The sequence below is a fragment of the Haemaphysalis longicornis genome, unplaced genomic scaffold (assembly GCF_048455015.1).
Source record: "Haemaphysalis longicornis isolate Haplotype H1 unplaced genomic scaffold, Haemaphysalis longicornis Haplotype H1 scaffold_1, whole genome shotgun sequence".
NCBI classification, from domain to species: Eukaryota; Metazoa; Arthropoda; class Arachnida; order Ixodida; family Ixodidae; genus Haemaphysalis; species Haemaphysalis longicornis.
In genome coordinates, this window is record NW_027526203.1 from 297,149,057 (window position 1) to 297,164,810 (window position 15,754).

A 15,754-nucleotide genomic window follows, 5' to 3' on the forward strand; every position below is an offset into this window, starting at 1 on the left:
ACCACAGCTGACATGCCACCCCCCCTTTGCACCTTTGAAAGTTAATCTACCTTCTTTACAATAGAACTACGAATATAGATAAGGATATCCACCTACTGGCACTTTTTAGCAATTTGCACAGAACCACAAGTATATTAAGCCTCTTGCATATTGTAGCAATGGTTAAGACTCATACAGGAATTCGAATACTCCTGGGCAATAGACTATTGCTCCCCGGGCAAACCCTGCCTACTTTAGCAAGGTTCCACTGCAATGGGACACTGCTTGGCCCAGTTACACACTCACCTGGCAAGTTAGGGTCTGTGCACAGGTCAGCCAGGGACGTCCTCTTCAGAGCTGTGCTCGGCACAGCCTTGGCCAGGACTGGCTCTTCTGTGGGCTCCTGCTTGACGACTGGCACCTCCGACTTGACTGGAATCTCCGGCTTGACCAAAGGCTTGAGCTCCGAGGCGGACCCGGATGGCACCAGCAGCGGCAGGGTGGTCGGGAACAGCCGGGGAATTTCGCCCGATCCATCGTCGATGAACTGCAGCCCCATGCACAGTCTAAAGTCAGTCACTCAGATGGAAAGCAAGCCAGTATACAAGGACAGCCCGCGCAACAAACCATTCAGACCTGAACCACTTCAAGATCCCCACTTTCACAAGGGACAGTGGGTGAATTTTCACCCACACAACACAGGTCGTTATGAGCTGCCACTCAATGTCAACCGGACTTGTAACACATTTAAGCCTTCGTAGAACAGTGGTGCAGACTTTCAACATTTTGCTGCTGCACTTAAAATGCCTGCAAGGAGGAAACAGTACAACAGTGCACTAGTTTCGCCAATGCTGCCACCTCTCAATCAGTGAAGAAAGCTCCGCACTGTGTTTTTACCTCGCTCTGGTAAAAGCTCTGGCATCAAGTTGTTCTATGTAGAAATGCTCCTCTAGTTTGGCTATGTGCTGTGGAAGCATGAAAACTTGAAACTGCCACTTCAAAATGGCTGGTGAGTGCCATTTGAGCGCTTTTATGAACAGCCCCTTCTGATCTACTACAGATTGGCGACAAAAATACTCATTGTCTTCATGGTGCAGTACTTTAAAGGAGTACTGACACGAAATTTCAAAGCTGAATAAATATGTAAAAGGCTTCCTTTGCATGTGGTGATATCTCCCAGCAAGTTTCAACAGTAACCGTTCGGTATAACATATTTTAAATCAATTCTAATCTTTGTGTGCACGAGAAAGCTCAGAACAGATACCCTGGCAACATTGGCATCAGCATGATGCCATCTGCTCTGGCCCTAAACTGCCGACGTCAGGGTTCCCGTGACGTGGCCAACACACTGGCTATAGTCGGTGCGCGCTGCTCCGCCATGTGTACAGTGTCATGGTTTTGGGACTGACGTCATGCTACCTGGGCGTGTGGAGATGGTGGAAGCCATGGCCGGTCTGGACGTGCGCGCAAGCGTTGAGACCAACAGTGCTGCGACAAGAACAGTGACATCACGAGTGCCGTCCTATCATGGTGGCTGCCTCAGTGTTTGTTTTGTCAAAACTGAAACTGATATGAATAAACGAGGCTGTAAATAATTATTTATGCTGTGATCGACCATCTAATGTGCCATTCTATGATTAGTGAGCTGGTAGGAACCTGTAGCGGCGAAGAAAAAAAACGTAACACGCAAATTTCGTGTCAGTACTTCTTTAAAGGGAAGGTGAAGCGGTTTTAGAATTAAAAGAAAAGTTGACTAGCAGCAAGCACACATTGAATAGTTCATGTGTACGAAATATTTTCGCAATACATGCAATAGAAGCGGCGCAATGAGCAAACAAAAGTAGCCCGATGCCCCGCCCCCATCTCGCCGCGCGATGCCGGAAGACCGAAGAGCGCGGGCGAAAACCAGCTGAAAAACGTCATACCTGGACTTCCGGCCGGATCGGCCGCCTCGGAGTACACTCTAGCCATGCTCTTTTCGCCGTGTTTCATTGTGAATGATACTTGTTGTTGTGGTTGATAGCACTCGTTTGTACAATTTTCGTGTTCAAAAAGGATGCACGAACGCCAAACGAGGCATACGTTATAATGCCGTATTCCTAAGCAGAATAATGCCACGCCCGAATGCTTGATAACATACGGAAGCGACAGCCGAGGTGGCTGTGCTTGATGACAGAGAATATACTACACTACGTTAAATACTTTGTAAACCGCCCCAATGCGTTTTTTTTTTTTTTTTTTTGATGACATTAGATCCTAGATTTAGGAACGATGGGGAATACTGCTGTACTTTGGCCGGGGATGTTTCGTTCCATTCCAGAAACCAAGTCACATTTGTTCAGGAAATACTTGTTTCGTTAAACGCGTCGGTTTTCTTTCCCTATGGTCTCAGGACAGTGTTCAAAAAAACAATTTTTTGGCGAAACTAAAACAAGGGGCCAATCCTGATAGAAGTTCTCTCCCGGCTAAGAGGTAAACAGTATTCTTACAAAGTAAAAGAACCAAGACAACCAGATTACTTATTTTGCAAGTATACATGTCACGATAAGGTGATGTTTGTCTGGAATTAAAAAAAAAAACACCACTCCGAACCACCACCGTGCCATAATTTGTGTTGACTGCGGGGGCCTAATTTTTTGCCCAAGATTCCGTGTGGCTGCATATTATAACCTGGCAAGCATTTGTTGTCACTGAACCTCAAGTGTGCTCCAGTGATAGTCGGTGATATATATAATGATGATACTAAAAAAATTAGGAGCGAAGAGTAAATATACGGCCTCTGTCCGACTAGCGCGGTAAATGCTTAAATCTAGAAATGCTGAAACAGGCCAACGATTCATTATCACAAACGTTTGGTGATTGTTACCTAAAGTAACGTAACTACAACGTAACTGCCTTGTCCGACTGGTCTGTTAATTATAACGAGGTGGCCGTAATATTGTAGCAGAATGCGTAACACACAAGCGAAAATCAAGCCCTACTACAGCCAATAATGCTAAGCAGGCACTAGTATGCTGCAGTGTTTTCAGAATAAATGCATGTGAAATAGTAAGACGCCACTCATCGAAGTGCAGCTAGCAATCGCGGAGGCGCCGTAGCGCCGCTGCCGAAATGGCGCGCGCGTGTAGGTCTGTGTACGGGGATGAGTAACGGGGCTGGGGTGGGCGACAACGAACAAAGGAAATGCGGAAGCAGAGTCTGCTTGTTGGTTTATGCGTGTACCGGCAAGATGTGTCTCGCATATACGTTTACAGCGCATGAACGCTATTTTTTCGCGCAGTGCAAGTACGTGCTTTTCGCTGGTAGATTGTTTATAAAACGCCCATTAATCTTCGGCATAAATGGTTTTGTGTATAATAAGAAACAGTTAAGGCAGTACGTAATATTAACATAAGGTATAAAATCCCCCTATGCTGGTTGCCTAATTCAAAAATATTTTGATGGAACCCACTAGTCGACGTCACAGTCACTGCTTTGGGGTTCTCTGTTGTGTAAAGCAAATTTAAGCTCCAAGATAATTGAACCAACAGCACGGGAAATTATAAAACAAACTTCCAGTCATGTGCGAAAATTAAACTGCAAGCTAAATTGCCGCAAAGGCAACCGTGCGATCGTTCGCAATGCTTCCGACAACCCGCGCGGCCGAAGGGTGTCCTCCTTTGACGTCATGACGGGTGCAACCAATCAGGGGCGTCAAAAGACAAAAAGCGCGCGTCTTTCAAACGGGGCCGCACTTTTTGCAAGATAAATTCCACTTGGACTCATGTACGATAAATTTCAATGTGATATTCGGAATCAGCGCGCAAGAAACTATATAACTGTTAATCTAACTCAAATTTTCTGGAAAGCGCTTCAGCTTCCCTTTAAGAGTCTGCTTGCCAGTTGGATTTGGCTCGCAGCATTGGGACTAAATGACCCATTCACACTGCTTAAGCCCAATATGTTCTAATGTTCAGCAGCACCCAAGGAATGGCTGCTCATTACAAGGAGCATCTTGCGGCCAGCAAGTGGCACAAGTCCTTGAGGATGTGAGATTTCTTGGCCCCAGATCACCAACTTGAGAAACCTGTGTCCCGGCAGCGTTGTAGGTGGTGTTTTACATCTAAAAAGCAGGTCCGAAGAAGCTACAAAAGTGCCAAATGCCAGGTTCCGCTCTATGCGAACTGCCTCAAACAAATTCACATGTTAAACTACCACTAACATTCAGCAGAACAGTTCTTTGTTTACATTTACCTTGCATTCGGTACCAGGGAAGGACACTGAGACAGATGTGGCACATATATATACCCCCCCTTCCCCCACTCCACCCCCAAATCTCATGAAAACAGTGTGAATAATTCTTGGGTCACCCTGAGTGTCATTTTTTAATTCTTATGGCCTAACATGAGAAAAAAAAAAAACAAAAAAACACTGTGCCTCTCAAACTTTCAATTTATTAAATGTCTCCTCTCCTCCTTTCGAATTGAAGCAAGCAAGACAAACAGCCCCAACAAGCTTTGAAGCCTTTTCTGAAGAGTACCTGAAATACATTAGGACTTGGCTGTTCAGCAAAACATGATTTTGCACCACCCAAAAACAGTATTTTGGAGCAACAAGTGAGGTTTTCGGGGTGGCGAGAAGCATGTATTCATTTCCTGCAACAGAACCTATGAGGTCATATGTGCCCAGCTCTGCGATTGGTGGAGGCCGGTAAAAGCAAATGCAAATTAGGCAGGGCTGATAAGCTTGCCGAACGTGCTATTTGCGCTTAAATTCAGGGCAAACCATGGAAGTTACGAAATCACACGTAAACATAGAAGTACCAATGCCTACTGCTGTTGTTACTGTGCGCACTATGCTCGGTTTAGCTGCACAGGACTGCAGGCTTTGGGGTTGTATCAGACGACACTGGCTGACTGACGCAAGCAACGATGTCTTATGTGACCATATTTGTCGAGCGAGCACTTTGTTTCACGAAACGAGTATTTTCTCCCTGAACAAAAACAAGCCAGGTTTAAATACGGCCAAAAAACAAACCAAATGCAGAAAACAGCTTGCCACGGTATGGTGGCGCCATCTAGGTTGACTAACAGTGAACGAGCTCCACAATCGGCTGGAGAGCGGTGAGGTCATTGCAGACCAGGAAAACGCACGATTTAGCGGGAAAATCAAAACTTGAACTTGAATTGAATTATTTATCAATGAATAAATCATCGTTCGCATCTGGACAAGTGCTGGGGGCACTATAAAACACAAAATCTTTTGAATAAAATAAACTCGTATTTTGTCTTCACGGCTCCTTTAACCTGGCTTCTCATTACATTAAACCTTTCAGGACAACCATCATAACCCCACCCCGAAAAATAGTTTGTCATGGCAGGATGCTGCTTAAGGGGCTGGGACAATATCTTGGCAATAAGGAGCCCAGACTAGAGCGCTCTATGTCAGATGTTGCATGTCGGTGGAAGGATCTTGTACACAACGGTGCTTTTGAAGCTTGCCCTCATCAGAAACACAGCTGGAAAATAAGCTGAAGTCGTCCTTGAAAATAGGAAAACGGCAGACATCAAACCTGCAGAGCCGCAACAAAAGACTCACATCACTCCTAAGCAGAAGTTCAAGCTTTTTCTGATCCTCAGCCTTCTCCTCGGACGTCAAGGAGGCACTGCAAGGAATGCTGGGCAACTTGGGCTTCTCCACGTGCACTGACTCGGACCTGTTGTTCCACTTGGGAAATGCTGCTGCTGCAAGGAAAGAACACCTCCAATAAATATCAACGCCCTGTAGACCAAGCCATCCAACAACAAACCTCCGAGCATAAATGAGCCACGATACGAATACACTTTTGCTCGCGCACCACACACAAAATGAAATCGCAACACTGCCATATGCAGCACACCAGGGAGTCCACTCTTTCAAGCCCCTACAGGTGGCGCTGTGGAAAACTGCAATGGCAGACGAGACGGTGATTGGGCCCCGTAGCAACATGCGCGCCAGCATCAGCAAAGGCCTAAAAGCCCATAGTTGCGCTAGAAACTATTCCTTTATTGAAAAATAATTATGTTGCTGAATGCGAGACAGCATTCGGATCGTTTCAGGGTGTCTGCTGCGGCGTAAAAGGCGTCACGTGCGAGGCAATCCGCTGTGAACGGCTCAGGCCGCACGGAAGTGGTTCGAGAATAATCCTGCCTCATTGGGCAAACAAACTGCTATAGGATGTGCAACGCTCAGTTTTGGACATCACTGCACTGTACGTCATCGAGTGTGCATTATACTTGAGGCTTGTTCATTGTTTTCCTGTGTGCATGCTACGCAGAGGACCATGCACACCGTGCGCGGGCGATATGTGCGTATTACAGTAATTTTGACTTTGTGCAGTGAAACAGTGAAAACGAGGCCACCATTGCGCCATATCAAGTGGCAAATAAATGAACATATTAGCATTATAGCAGGAAATAATATAAGCCTACGCATTTACACATGAATGCAGCATACACTGGCATGTGATATTAAAGCGTACATAAAAATAGACATTGCATCACAGGTGCGCTTTTGGCTAGTGATAATTTAAGAGAAATCTCCTGGGTGAAATTATTTTGCTGATTTTTAACTGCCGGTAAGGTTTTTAAGTGCGTCGAGGCTTATAACCTAAACCAGGGGGGTTACCAAATGCATTCAAGTGCTCGCTTTTGAACTACCTGACCCAAAGTTATTGTTATTGCTAAAACATCTTGCTAAAACATCTTGCTTCAACATAATTATTTATACTATTCAGTCATTAATCAATAAACACATCATTACATTTGCTTGTCGCATTCGCTTCCAAAAGGTTTTCATGTTTCTTCATTGAAAATAAAAGCAAGTCCATTGGACAGCCTCTGCTGCTTATATGTTTCAAAGCTGTGGAATTGAGCCAATGTAACACTTAAGCCGAGATAGGTTGACACATTGCTAGTAAATATTAAATGCAAAATACTATCCGAAGAAGGAGATCACAAAGTTATACAAAAAGCCTACAAAAGCGCTGGCCTCCCAGCAAAGCACCGTTAATTGTGGCAGCCGTAATTCAGTAGACAATTATTTAAGCACCACGTAGGCTCAGGTATTTCCAACAGACTGGCGCTTTTTTCCGCAGCAAAAACCAATGAGGTCCACATCTTTTTCATTAGCCGCAGTTTCTGTGGTTTCAAGAAAGTTAAGAGAATACGAACGCTTGTTTAGCCTATATTTTCAGATTATTCTTACGGCCTTGTCGATTACTGAACTTATGATTACTGTTTTCCTTTTGCTTCTGCGAGGCCGTTCGGATGTCGCCGGCCACCTCCGCCGGAATGACCGGGCCGCCGATCATCATCTCGCGGCTTCGGAGAAATTCCGCGCGGCGTCACCAGCATCGCTGGAAAGCGCGAATAGGCGTGCAGGTGACTCCCTACCATAAGGGCACATTGATGTAAAGTGCACCGGACAAATACCACTTTTCAGGCAAAGAAAACCACATTAGGTTACTGTTTTTCTTTTTCTCTTACTTCCATTGGCAAAACACAATATCCACCTCCAGGATACAGCAGCCAGCATGGTAATGGCCCTCATTGGGTGCCACACACCTCATCCCAAACCTGTGGAAAAGCATTTTGTTGCGAGCATCTACCTTTCAGCAGTGCATCTATAGGTTGTGATGAGCAAGTGGGGCCACATTTTGTCATGTACAACAATGCAGCCAGCATTGCGCCAGTTGTATTGTACTAGTTGGCTTCACCGATTTATTTTCTGTGCGTGTGGACAATGGGAGAACATAGCTTGTGAGTGCGAAAATTGAAGCTGTATTCTGAAACAATATTTGGGCCAATGTTTCAAAATATAAACTATGGTTTCTCATGACTCGCTGACGGGCTACTCAGCGAGAAGTTGGCGTGTGTGCTGCGAGTGTTGCAGAGTTTGCAATAGTTTAGGGCTCTTTCCCAACAATTATTGATTATTACTGGCCCATTTCAAAAAGTGAGAAGCTGAAGCCCTAGGCTGCAATTACAAAAATGCACCCCACAGAACCATATTCTGAAAGTGCCCTTGATTCATATACCTTCCAGTGCAGAGAAATGCCACTGCTAAGCAATTCATATAAATCGAAAGCATCAACAATCTACAGGCTGCATACTTGTAAAACAGGCCATAAATTTATAAGTTACCACAGAAATTTGATTATACAATTAAAGGTGATACACAATGAACTCAAATATTCCACGGCCAAAGTACATTGTGGCCAATGGGCTAAATTTTGACTGTTAAGCATGCATTGTGGAGCCATGATGAATGATACTTTGATGGTTTAGGAAACTGTTTAATAAGCATATAATAGTAATAACACAGGACAGGCCATGCTCAAATCGGAGGAAAGTTAGAAGTAATCTAGCTGGCCATGTCACTTAAATTACATTCCCCTTCATTTGTTCCTTTTAGAGGTGTTCACTTGTTGACAGAGTCCGCTTCACTGCAGCTTGTCCCCTTGGCTGGTGGATAGTCCATTTCTCTCTGGCTTGTAGGGTGTGGCTGTGTGACTGCGGGCACTGCAGTCTGTCTTCGCAGCGTGCCTCGGTAGGTATGATGAAAGACTACTTTTTTCCAAAACTTCCCCTCGTTGTTTGCACAATGAAGGTACCTAAGTGAGGCGTACTCACAACTATTGCTCCTGGGATCCATTTTTGACGACTATAGAAGACTCCTGACTATGGAACCTTTCTTGGCTGCTGGAGCAGGTGCTGATTGGGTGTCTGCATACACCTTTTGCTTCCTATACAGTGCTTTGGGCTTTCCTGTTACACTGTTCATGAATTTAGGTTTGATGACTCTCTGCACTGACCAATAGTGTTGCCTTGGTTTGACCACTGAAGAGCCTTGTGCTCGAGACTTGGCCACTCGCACCACTCTTTCAGCTTGGTGTGCACAAGTGTGGGTAACACAGACTCGGTGTTTGGCGTTCAAATCCTCATTCATTTTTTAACTCTGAATTGCTTTACAAAAAAAAAAAATCTATTGCCCAACTCGAGCAGCCTTGGTGCACTACATATGTGTTGTAAACCAGTGTTGTGGAGTTGCCAATTTGGAATTGCAATGACCCTAGATTCATTCCACTTTTTTGCAACCGCGGAATAGAATGGGAATGGAATGCAGACAATGCTTGGAGGAACAGGTTATATTCATTGGCTTGGCACGCATGCGGGCAACCATGAGTGTGCACCATCAAGCGTATGTGTTGCTGAGGTGACGTCGCCAAATCACGTGTCACTGGTTACATCAGGCTCCACGAGATGGCTGTTACGTGATCACGCTGGCGCCTGAAGAAGCACAGTACATAGCAACAGCAAGACCTGTTTGATGTTCAAAACTGTGCCCCACTGAATGAAAAATAACACCTCGACGCCAAATACTCTTTCGTGCAGCACCCAACGATCTACCTAACACCAAACATGGTTGAAATTGTCGCGCAACTACCATAAAGTTGAGAACGCCCTCCCCCGAAACATTACCCACAGCCCTTAAGGGGTGAAACATTCAATTCCCTAAAAAGATCGCCCACCCCCTAAAATCAATGTCTTTAGTGCCGATGAGTGAACAAACTAAACAAGAATCATCTATTTATGTGTTGATGCGGTCACTTATTTGTCCTTTCCGCACTTAAGGGGGGACACTGGTCTTAAAACAGCCTCTCTTAATTTTCTAGTAAACTTTGTGAAACTTGTCAGTCTTGCTGCTTTTCTCTCACTGATTTCAGATATGCCATTATTTTCTCAGTAGGTCAATTAGTTCCCAAGATAATTAGCACTAATTAGCCATTTTTAGTCAAGCAATAGACAAAACAGTGTTGGTCATAAAACGGTAATCTTTATATTTTCCAATACTATGAACCCTGGTGAGTGCAATAATCGAAGCAGTTTTTTGATGCATCGCTTGGAACTAATTTTACAGCTCGTTAAACTTTGGTAGCACCAGTGGCAAGGAGCCATTTTGAGTGCCCATTTCAAACACCAAAGTTTAACGAGCTGTAAAATTAGTTCCAAGCGATGCATCAAAAAACTGCTTCGATTGTTGCACTCACCAGGGTTCATAGTATTGGAAAATATAAAGATTACAGTTTTATGACCAACACTGTTTTGTCTATTGCTTGACTAAAAATGGCTAATTAGTGCTAATTATTTTGGGAACTAATTGGCCTACTGAGAAAATAATGGCATATCTGAAATCAGTGGGAGAAAAGCAGCAAGACTGACAAGTTTCACAAAGGTTGCTTGAAAATTAAAAGAAATTGTTTTAAGACCAGTGTCCCCCCTTAACCTAGAAGTTCACCAAAACTTCACCCATCTCGTATTTTTCTTGATATCTCCACAGTTTTGGATGGCGGTGCGGCCAATATTTTGTAGTTTTTTGCACCTGACCCGAAAGTTTGCCCATCCTGTACTTTGCACTTGATATCCCTGTACTTTGAGTGCGTGTTCTTTCGGAACTTTACGGTAGGTTGGGCGGTAAAAACTTTGGAGCCTACATACACGTGCAACTGCGTCGTGATGGATGCTAGTTGCGTGCATATTCTAGTGAAAGCAGATTGCCCCTTCAAAGTCTGTCACCTGTTCAAGGACAAGAACGGAAATATTGTTGCCAACAATCTTGCCGTGCGGAAGACCGAACTCGGGTGATTTGTTCAAATGGCACTTGCGATTCAGCGCTTGTGTTGACTGGGAAGTGCGAGCACTGCATGGCTCGGGAGACGGCCTCATATGCACCAGCTGCTACCTTGTATCTAAATCGGCATACGCGTGAAACATTTCTTCAAAAGCATTATTTGGTTCTTGTACTCAACCACGCATTATAGAGGGCACTTGTGTCAACACCTGTGGTCGCAGGCAACTGCAGCATCGGCCTCTTGCGTGCCGTGGTACTTTCGTTCGCAGCCGCGGTTTCCTTCTCCGGTGATGCGAAGTTCTCGAGGGCAAGGAGAGCCCCACCACATACTTTGAGTGCAATTATTAACAGAACTATTGACGCCACGGCCAATAATCGGGTTAAAACAGGGCAGACGACGCACACCGGTGTTTTTTCCTGCGAAATGTGGGCGCAATGCACATGCACAGAGGGCACAGTCCGCGGTTTCTAGCGTTGCCAAGCGAAGGAATCACCCACTAAACTTTTCAGTGAATACCATCTATAGAACGGGAACGGAATCAAGCGCCGTTTGCCCGGAAATTAATGGGAATGGAATGGGATTTTTCAGTCTAGCTGTGTCTATATTAGGCTGCAACCTACAGCCAAGCCGGCTCTTGAATCAGCACCACTGCAAACCACGCCGCCAATCGCTGCCTTTAGTTTTTGGGCGGCTGTTGTGAACTCATGGGCAAAAGTGGTGACTCCCAGTGAACCCCCCAAAGAGAAGCTCTAGACAGGTAAAATGTTCCTGGCACCTAAGGTGCACCAAAGCGACTGCTCTACGCGACTACCGTCGTATTCCGCAGCCACTTTTGCCCCACCAAGGAGATCCACAGCAGCACTTCTACTGCTGCGGATCTCATCTTATTGGGTAGCACTTTAACCCTTCGAGGGTTTTTGCCGTACGTGTACTGCGGCGGTTTTCCGTCCCGCAAGGTCTTTGCCTTACGGGTACCACCTCCTGGGACTTACAAGAAGTGTTTGAAATTTGATTGTGCTACCTTCTTGCGGTGGAAAACAGAACTCTCTGGCTTCGGCGCGTAACGGCGTCTGTACGTGTCAACGCGTTTCGTGGTTTCAGTTTCGCCACGTGATCGAATCGGAGGCGCGCGAAACTTGATCGGCGCTCACTATCAGGGGCGGCGGAAGTTGGTTTCGATCTATATTGGCGCTGCTCTTATCTTGTTTATTACCCACGCTCACTAGGTATTCTTGCGCTCCTTGCTTGGAACTGAAGTAACCTACTCGGAGACTCCGTTGCGGGGGCGGCGGAAGTTGATTTCTATCTATATTGGCGCTGCTATTAGCTTGTTTATCACCGGCGCGCACAAGTTATTCTCGCTCTCCTTGTTTACTGAGTTGCCTTCAAGTTCTTCAGATGCACGGCAAAGCGGCGATACGGAACAACGAACTGCCCGTTCTGATGACACCGACCGCAATGACTCTTCTGACTCTGAGTTTGCTCCTTTCACCTAGTCTGGATCGGAAGACAGTCTTTCTTCGGAAGAAGAAGACAGCTCATTTTCGGACACGCGCTTTATGCGTGCAGACTGCGATAAGGCACTGTGCGTAGACCCGTGTTTCAAGGAATACCACACTCTGAAATACTATTGAATATTTTTCAGTTCTAAGTGATGCTGACCCCAAAATCCTGTTTCTGATAATTTTTTACCATTTAATCTAGACTTTAGACATTTTGTACATTCCAAATCCGCAATAAACTAATTTGACCACCAGGGAAAGTTTTTTTCAAAAAAATTCGACCCTCAAAGGGTTAAATGAGCAATTTTTTGGGGCGAAGCCCCTTAGGGGCTGGGGCTGTTGGCGTCTCCTGTCGTCGTCATTGTCGTTGTCACTGTTCGTCTCATGCAGTCACGGTACTAAAACACCGGGAAACTCGCTTAAGCCTTGCGCTAGAACGTAACGCGTACTAAAAATACACTGGGAGACACTTTTACGCTTCGCGCTGGAGCGCTTCGTAACGCGTACTAAAAAAACACTGGGACACTCGTTTACACCTCGCGCTAGAGAGCTTCGTGCTTCAAAGACAAGACACTTTTACAGCAAAGCTGTATACCTCTACCCCCCAACAGTTTCATCTCCGTCGGCATAAATGCCAAGGCGCCAATAATACACTTATACACTGCATCCTTCGCCCCTCCCAAGGTTTCAAGTCAGAGAAGATGGCCCGGAATTTTTTTTAAATGCCAATTGTCAGCGCCAGATAAAACAAACGTAATGTGCCGAAATAAAATTCAACTCTTCAACTCATTGAGAGCGATTATGACACGGTCACTCCCTGATTCCAGTGCGGTCAGATCATTTTACAAGGTTCACACGACTGTGCCGTGATGGTATTTGTCACCCCTTGATGCTCTAATATTGCAGTTTAGGAGTTTGCTTTTAATTTAATGCGTACAGGTTACTTCGCGCACGGAATGGCGTTATCAGGTGTGTGACACAGATTGTTGGCAAGCGGTGTAGTGGGAAGGGTGGCACACATGGGAGCCTTTTTGCGAGTGAGCCTCGCTCAAGCATTACATGGCTCAAGTGAAAAGTGCGCTGTCCTTATATCTCTGCGACACCAGAAATGTGGGCACAAAATCACAATCATCCCTGAACGCGTGTATGCCATAGCCCAACGTTAGTCCTAACTTGCACACTTGGAGGCCTGGCGTCTTCAACTGGTACCTGCAGCTTAACATGCAACAAGTTTGGTATTGCTTGGCATGCTGCTAAGCTGAATGATACGGCTGCCTGACGTTAAGCCTGAACATAGGCCTAACAAGAGCGATTGGCGAAGGGTCTTGGTCATAACGAATAGATGGGAAAAAAACGCAAAGGAAAGAATGGTAATGATGACAAGGTCGAACTATGGCCCCTTAGTAGTGCTCACGACATCCTACACTTACCAAAGCTAAACTCAGCAGCACAAAACGTAGCAACACTAAAGTTACCTACATAACTTGGTGACATAACTCAAAAATCAGTGATGCTCATGCATTCTCAGACCACAGGAGAAAACATAGGTGACCTGATAGTTTTTTTCATATATCTTCCTCTGCCCGAGAAGCCACCAAGCTTCTTCCATACCTCGACTTTGGAGACGTGCATGCATATTTTTGCAGTTCTCACCATGTCTGATAGCGTCAGCGTTATGTTGCATTCGTATGTAACCCGACACAGACACCAAAGTGATTTCTACATTGAGGAATCACAGGAACGGAATCGAACCTCCCAGCCATTCAAGGAGTGGGAACAGGCAAAATTTTGGCATTCCACGGAAATTAAAGCAATGGAATTGTGGAAAGCTATAACTCCTCACAACAGAATGGGGCTGCCTATTCTGCAACACTGCTGCAAACCAGCACTTGCAACATCTGCTGATGTTCCACTTGTTAGCATTTTAAACGTGTAGCCCTAATACTGTAGCTGTTCCCTATCGCGTGATTGGTCTTTCCTGCATGATCGAAGAAATCCTCTGCAAATATTTTCCACAGAAAAGTTACAACCCCGTTACAACAGATCTGCTTACAACAGATATTTGGATACAACATACTTATTTGCAACGCTTGGTTGGTCTTCCTATCTGTGCCATTGATTAAACTTCCTTTACTGCAGATTCTGTAACAACATACATTTGGATATAACAGACCAGTTTGAAATGTTAACAAGTCCACCTTTGCATCTCTATAGTGAACTTTTCAAGTGCAGGCAACCATTCATTTGTTAGGTACATTTCCAGAGTTTGTGTTTCTACCTCACAGTTGTGATCAAACAAAAGCAATTTGAAACAATTAAAAATAATTGTGAATTAATAGAAGTGAAATTTCTTGCATCCACTTGCAGTATGCATAAGTGTGATGTCATGGCAATCAAGTGATAGGATTTAGAATTTAAGTGTTATAGTGCAACAGATAAGATGCTTATATATGAAAGTTAACATCATTGAAACAAAAAAATGTATGCCCTCATACATTATAGCTGGCTAAATCTCCAAGCTTAGCAATGAGATCTTTACTTGAATTTCATTTATATTCATGTGAGGACAATGGAAATGCAGCTGTAGGTTGAAGACGTTAAAGAGAGTAATAATAGTATGAGTAAATCGAAAGTTTGAGAAGGTGCTTTACAACAGGAGCCCAGCAAATGTAAAAAGAGTCATGCATGCGATTTTGTGATGTGCTTCACAATGTCGCAAGAGGATGAAACTGTTGAAAAACCCCAAGTCATCCTGAAGGTTTGTTGGCCTAAAATTTGTTTAAGTTGTAACTGAATCTTGAGAAATGACCACCATACTTTTATTGTGTGATTTGTTTTTAACAGTTGAAAAGTCCAAACTCTTGTTATAACAGACTTCGTCCACGATTCCATAAAAGTCTGTAGTAACAGTATTTGGATTGTTCATACTTCTTTTATAGCAGACTGAAATCATGAGCACTATCAGGGTCTGTTGTAACGGGGTTGTACTGTACTACTTTTTGTAGCAATGGTCCCTCAATGGATTCTTCTGGCTTCTTTGGCGTATTGTGCAATGTTCAACACACTCTTTGATATGCTGAAACATTCTAGGCCAGTAGACTATGTCTTTAGCTCTCCTGATACAACTTTCCTTTCCATGATGTTGCACCTGCTGGAGCAGTCGTTTCCTCCAGGTTTTGAAAGCGATTACATGGTTGCACCTAAAGATGATGTCCTCGTAGATGGCAAGTTCATCCCGGAATGGCCAAATGAGCTTCACTGTCTCCGCCAGTCCACTTGTTTTTTTCTGGCCAGCCCCCGGAAGGTTGCTTCGATTATTCCTTATAGCTATCGGAGGTCTTCCATATAGGTACTGATGAAACTTTTTACAGTCATACCTGATGGCCAATGCCATTTTATCTGTGGATAGTCTTGTTCCACAGCAGTCGGTGCTGCTGAGGGTACGTCACATATTTTCCATCTTTTAGGAACACCACCCCTAGTACTGTTGAGCTTGCATCAACCGAGACTGTCATGTCTCCCTTCACATTGTAGCAAGTCAGTGTTAAAGCCTTCTTAAAGCTCCTTTGATTTCTTGCAGAGAAAAGCTCTGTTCCTCTATCCATAGCAAGTTAACACTTTC

The 15,754-nt window shown here is 44.6% G+C and overlaps 1 protein-coding gene across 2 annotated transcripts in view; it reads right to left on the minus strand.

Moving 5' to 3' along the window:
- Nucleotides 1-15,754, minus strand: part of LOC144148674 (DNA-directed RNA polymerase III subunit RPC4-like) — a 47,031-nt gene that overhangs the window by 2,764 nt on the left and 28,513 nt on the right. The window contains exons 5-6 of one of the 2 annotated variants that reach the window (XM_077680199.1): nucleotides 5,557-5,699; nucleotides 286-526 (exon numbers count right to left, since the gene is read on the minus strand). In XM_077680199.1, the coding sequence (XP_077536325.1) occupies nucleotides 286-526; nucleotides 5,557-5,699 (384 nt within the window). Of the gene's footprint in view, nucleotides 1-285; nucleotides 527-5,556; nucleotides 5,703-15,754 lie in introns of both variants that reach the window. The other variant, XM_077680193.1, reaches the window with a different exon arrangement.